Below are 6176 nucleotides of genomic sequence, written 5' to 3'. Positions count from 1 at the left end.
CCACAACTTTTTGACCATATTTCCGAATTCTTCCATAACCAACCAAGAATTATATACTTAAATGGAGATGGGCCATAATCACTAACCCCCTATGAAAATATAATCGGCCTATGATCTAGGCCCGATAGTTAGATATTTGCTAGAGCCCTGTATTTATTTCGGTCAATAACACGTCATACAACCGTAGCCACAATAATGCGTCATACATCTGTAGCCAAATGAACAAAGTAATAGATTTGTGACAAAGTAAGTTTGCTGAGTCTTAACTTTGCGACTGAATTGGGATGATTATACTAAAAATTCCGAGTAACCAAATAGATGGAAACTCGATACTCATTGACGGTACCAAATCCTGAATTTTGTGATTTTAAAATACCACTGTCTCATATCGATGGTAATTTCAAATTATTTAACTATTAATATATTGATTTTGGTTATATCTTATTATAAATGGTCAACTAACTAAACTAAAACATTTAGATAAGTTAGTTTTGATTATATTTTTCGTAAATAAACTTTTATAATTTTATACAAACTCTATACGTCCAAAATAAATAATTATTTTTACAAGTTTTAAGCCTTATAGGCTTTGAGTAATATATTGAATTAGTTTTGAAACCGTTGTGCTAATTTTTTTAAATCCTGAAATAGTTTTCTACAAAATTTCATGAATTAAAAACTAATAAATGGGTAATTTAAATGGAAAATTTTAGGACGTTCATGAAGTTTTCCTTAATTTAATTATCAGTAAAATATATTTATCAAATAATAATTTACAAAAAAAACAACAAAAGATACAATTTTATCGTATATATTGCATTCCGAATTCTCTCGACAGATTTATAGACCAAATATAAATATACACAAATGAATTGAATCCCATTCCACCAACCAAAGGCATTACAATTTTTCCAATATTCCTAGAATCAAATTTCTTTCAAAACATTCTAATTCCTTTGATACATTAAAATTCCTTTCGTGATTATGGCCCATCTCCATATTGCATTCTAATTCCTTTGATACATCAAATTTTATCGTATATATTGCATTCCGTAACCAACCAAGAATTTTAAGGTACAACATACAGTTTCAAGAATATTCCCAAAATGCATATATTTACTATTACACAATCAAATACCCCATACATAAAACCCCAAGAAATAACAACCAAGATAAAAGTTAAACATTACTATATCTCTACAACAATTAAAACTAAATTCGACAAAAATCTCATTTTGGTGGGGCAGGTTTGGCAAACGAAAAATCATCCTCATTCTTCATTTCCACTTCTTGTTGACTCTCATTAACCAACTCAATCTCATTATCACTATGGTAATCAACCCTAACATCAAGCAATTGTCTAGTAGATGATTCCGGAGAGAGTGGTTCGCCTTCAAAATCGGATACATCCGTGTCCTCGTATGTGAAATTAGACCGTGTTGAGTGGCCTGTGGTTTGGAAACGGTGGAGCATAGCGGCGGCGGTCCGGGAGGTGGTGGTGGCCATCGGATGAATAGGGCTGGCGGCAACACTCCCGGCGGTTGATCGGGTAGGGGACTTGCCGCCGTGTTTCCGCTTCACCGCCATTCGCCATTGCTTTAGGGCCTTGGCGGTATGTTCATCGAAGATGGACTTCTTCATGTTCGACCCCATCTGCATACAGATACAGATACAGATAGAAGTCAAATTTAACATTGTTGCATAGATAAGCATTTAACTGATTTTCTTTTTTGCCTACATTTTTTCAATTTTACCAATTTATTGGTTATTAATAAAATATAAGTCAAATTTAACAGTTTTCACATAAATAAAGTAGAAATTATCGAACCTGGGATAGAAGGGCGTATAACGGAAGTGTTATATAGCTACACAAAATCAAAACTCCTACCCTGAAACACAAAATATATACATATTATACATCAAGAAATGGTAAAAAAAATGTGGTCAATCTGTTAAAAAAAAATACTCACCCGAGAACAAGTTTTAGTATTACAAGTTTCATGTTATCATGGAAGCAAGAATTGATCTTATATTCATACTGCACATGCACAAGAAATAAAACAGTATCGCGTTACCAACGGTTCCCTCTAAAAAAACAGAAATTTAAGAAAAAAAGTATTTATAAAAATCAAAAAATAGCAACGTGCTTTAATTCATTTATAGATTAGAGCATTGTACTTTTATTTTTATCTGTGTAAAAGATAGCAACATAGTTTAAATTATCTGTGTATTATATCATTCTATTCAAGTTGCTATTTATTGAACTTAAGTACTTATAAGTTATAAACATCAAAACAAAAAGCAGTTTATTACCCAAATCCACAAGAAGTAAGTTATCTGGAAGGCATTCTGTGGTAACAAAGAACCAATAAAACAGTTAGTGACATGAGGATAAATAAATATCAAATATGTGATTAAAAAGTCCTAAAAAGCAAAATCTCACCTGAAAAAGGGCAAAGTGTATGAGATGAAGCATCAAACGTGGCCTTGAGAACCAAAAATATTTATCAGAGGCTTGAACAAGAGGAATCCCTTGGATAACTGCATGTCTTTCGGTGATTTCAAGAGCCATTTTTGTTAAGATCGATTGAAGCTTTGTTCCAACTGCTAATATAACCTACACAGTAAAAAAAAAAATGTCAATACACATAAATCGTCTGTGCAAAAAGACTATAATGCCCTCAAAAAGACAGATGAAGAAAGGCACGTACGACTAATGGAATTATCGATGCCCAGAACATCGCCTGCCATCCTGCAACAAAATAGGGTTTTTATGAAGGAAATTTTGCAGATTTCAAAGCAATTCATAATGAAAAGAGATTGAATTCGACTTTTTTTGAGTCAAATGGATTGCATTTCAACTTTGAAATTGAAGTGGATTCTAAACATTTTGCACAATGTTTTGATAATCATATTAAACTTACGAACATATTCAACAAATTCCAAGTTAATGATTTAGTGACTTACCATTAACATTTAGAAGCAAAAAGATCACAAATGACGCCCATAGCACCGGACTACAAAACATCAAAGGGTTATTAATTAGTGATTACGTCTTTATACTCTATTATAGCAATGAAAATTTATTTGTATTTGAACAATTTTTGTCACATTGACAACATATTTGTACCTTACTCCCACAACAACTTGGAAATCGTCCTCTAATGATCGTTTAATGTACTTTTGGAAGTTGAATTTAGTTCCAGGAGCCAAATGAAGCTAAAAGAATCGAACAATTTCCAATTTAGTAAAAAAAAAAAAACATTACATAAATAAATAAAAAATCAGTAAAGAAAAAATTAAACAAGTAATAAAGTCTCACATTTATGAATCCATTTCGCAAGGTCATATAATCAGACCTACTAACAGATCTAAAAAATTGACGAAAGAAGCATCCCTACATAAACAAAGCTTCCATAAGCAAACTCATGATATAAAAGTATAGGATTATGCAAGAAATAGAAATGTACTTTTGTTAATTTGTTTATTATAGCTCAATTGTACTTTGAAAAAAATACCCAATTATAGCTATAGTAAGATTTAAAAAAAAATAATAAAAAAAATAAAAAAGGTTGGATGTATAATGCTATAATCGGGTGGATTTTCTGAAGTATAAGGACTTGATAAGAAAAAAAGGTGAAACTACAATGTTGTAAGTAATAGAATATAGAAAGAAACTATTAGGATGCTATATTACACAAATAAATGAAAGTACATTTTTTATTTCTTGCATTTATGAATATTTGATGAAGTTTTTGAGAACTTACAATGTAAAAGAAAAACGGGATTCGGGTCCAAAAGCTTGTATGTGCTCTCACAAAAGAAGTCTCGTGTGTAAGCCTGAATCTTGAAGGATCTGTATTTTGATTTTACATTTTCATTTTATTTGCATTATGATCATGAAGTATTGATTTGGATTTTTACATTTTCATTTTATTTAAGCTTTTGGGAATAATATTTTCGTTTCTTTGTATTATAAAATTGTACTTTGAAGAATTTACCCGATTATAGCAATATCATTCAAATACAAAGCAATTTTCACTTCTATACTTGAGTAGATTTTTCAAAGTGTAATATCCTAATAAAAAAAACAAAAGCATGTATTTATCTATATACCATTGGAAAATTCGTAATCATGGGATAATGTCTCTTGCTCCCATTGCTTCCACCCACGAATCTATAGAGAAAAAAGTAGCACCAAATCTCATCAATATATAAAACATATTATTTTGATTATGTGAATTGCATAAAGAATAAAACAACAATGCTAGTAAACAATAAACATAGGGTACCTTTAATCTCCCAAGAGCCATTGTTATAGCACTATATGCAACGTGCAAAACAGCAAGAAAGAATATGAGTATGTGCAATTGATGTAGCCCATCAACAGTTATAATCGGCACTTTCCCCTATCAAAAAACAAACTTAAAATCTCAATATTACAGATTTTGCAACAAAGGGTTGTTCATATGAGATTGTAAAACGTATTATTTATGATGAAATGATTGTTTGAGTTACCTTTTTGCAAGTAGATGCTTTGGCGCCAGCTAAAGATCTGCGCTCTTGGTACCATAGAAGCAATCGGTGGGCTACTTCTTCTTCAACTTTTTCTTTCTTTTTAGTACATGGCAACATCGTGTCAGCAATATCAATGGGGATGCATATTTTCGCAATGTAATATTGACTAAAAGTCAATATTAATGAGATAAACCCTAGAACCATTAGCTCTACATGTTCGAAGAATTAAGGGTTAGAAACCAAGGCGAATTCTTGAAAAAAAAATTTGGGGGTGAATATGAGTGTGATGTATACCAGCTTTGACCTTTTCCAGAGCTTCGAACAGAGCTTTCTTGTGCTTGTCTGTGAAAAACTGAGTGTAAATTTCGTTCTTTCAGTAATTTCCAAACATAAAATTCAAGAATTTGATTTTCAAGATTTATAATAAAAAAACAAATTATCGGTAGTCAATCAACATCAATAGAAACCAGGGTCAAAACTACAGAAGAACTCAATTCATATTCTACAGAGAAAACTGGGAAATTTTCCAAGTGGGTGTTACTTAAAAGGTTAAATAAAACTAAGAGATTTTGACAAAAACGAAGTCAAAGAAATTACTACGCGGTTTCTGGGAAGAGCTGGGAAGAACTAAAACCCATAAATTTGAGGGGGGAAATGGAATAAAAATGAAAGGAAACGAGCAAGAATGGTGGAAAAGCAGTTACCTTTCCAAGTCTATGAAGAACTTTCTCTAAAGCTATGGAGACGACGATGATGATTGCACAAACACCAGCTACAGCCCATGTCGGCGTTTGATCAAGTTCTCTTGTACCTTCAGTTGTATCCCCTGCCATCTCGACCCTCAAACGCAGGATTTAGTGAAAGATTTAAGGTTTTTGAGACATGAGTTATATGAAGAAGAAGAAGATGATGGTTTTATATGAAGCTTGGTCAGAGCAATGGTTGGTTTGAGGGGTTCTTAGTTGACCGACACTGATCTGTTCATACACAAGAGAAGAAGAAGAACAGTGGAAGGTGACTTGGGAGAATGGTGGTATTGGGTAGATCCTATCTATCTGCACACTTGTTAAGCGCGAGTTGAGGTTTTGTCCCTCTCAATTATTTAGTTTAGAAAACAGCAACATACATTTTAATATATTTTAGAGTTATGTGTATGGTCCCGAAAGTTTGCCAATTATAACTTTTTTAGTCTAAAGGTCTGTTTCTTTCAAAGATGGTCCCTAATCCAAACCTTTGTATCTCTAATGGTCCCTCGCCCTTACTTATGTCTGCCCACAACCATAAATCATCCAAACCTTTGTATCTCTGAGAGCATTTTAGTATTTTTTTTTCCATGCACGTTTAATACCCCCTTTCCCGATCTTTGAACATAGATGACGGGAAAGGAGAGATTAAAAAAAAAAAAGGGAAGGTTTTGCTAAGACTCAAGTTAGCTTCTGAGAGAAATGTAAGAATTGCTGCTCTTAGCCGGCCTGGGGCCATGAGACCCTAACTCAAATACCTCAGTCGATGCTACTTAGCCTGTTGTCGGTCTAGCTCTCAGAGTTCCGGATATACTGTTTTTCCTTGCTCTTTTCCCTTGCATCGAAGCTAAAATCCAACCAACGAAGCTTTGTCTAATCTAATAGGGGCTCGGTTCGGTTCACCCATCATACCTA

At 32.9% G+C, this 6176-nt stretch overlaps 1 protein-coding gene across 2 annotated transcripts; it reads right to left on the bottom strand.

Moving 5' to 3' along the window:
* Nucleotides 1-1015: 1015 nt before the first annotated feature.
* On the bottom strand, nucleotides 1016-5624 carry LOC145065825 (MLO-like protein 10). 2 transcript variants are annotated; one of them, XM_079012915.1, is made up of 15 exons: nucleotides 5223-5624; nucleotides 4813-4870; nucleotides 4519-4727; nucleotides 4293-4409; nucleotides 4117-4177; nucleotides 3768-3856; nucleotides 3323-3397; nucleotides 3131-3219; nucleotides 2968-3017; nucleotides 2712-2752; nucleotides 2444-2617; nucleotides 2314-2349; nucleotides 1971-2038; nucleotides 1829-1889; nucleotides 1016-1653 (listed from the first exon to the last, which is right to left on the bottom strand). In XM_079012915.1, the coding sequence occupies exons 1-15, from the start codon at nucleotides 5349-5351 to the stop codon at nucleotides 1231-1233; spliced, it is 1680 nt and encodes a 559-aa protein (XP_078869041.1). In that variant the 5' UTR covers nucleotides 5352-5624; the 3' UTR covers nucleotides 1016-1230. The 2 variants fall into 2 exon arrangements, with proteins under 2 accessions (XP_078869041.1, XP_078869042.1); XM_079012916.1 differs by having other exon boundaries at nucleotides 4813-4860; nucleotides 5223-5358.
* Nucleotides 5625-6176: the final 552 nt, after the last annotated feature.

The sequence above is a fragment of the Lactuca serriola genome, chromosome 8, assembly GCF_051521515.1.
Source record: "Lactuca serriola cultivar US96UC23 chromosome 8, Lser_US96UC23_V15, whole genome shotgun sequence".
Taxonomy (NCBI): Eukaryota; Viridiplantae; Streptophyta; class Magnoliopsida; order Asterales; family Asteraceae; genus Lactuca; species Lactuca serriola.
This window is presented reverse-complemented; position numbering and strand designations above follow the sequence as displayed.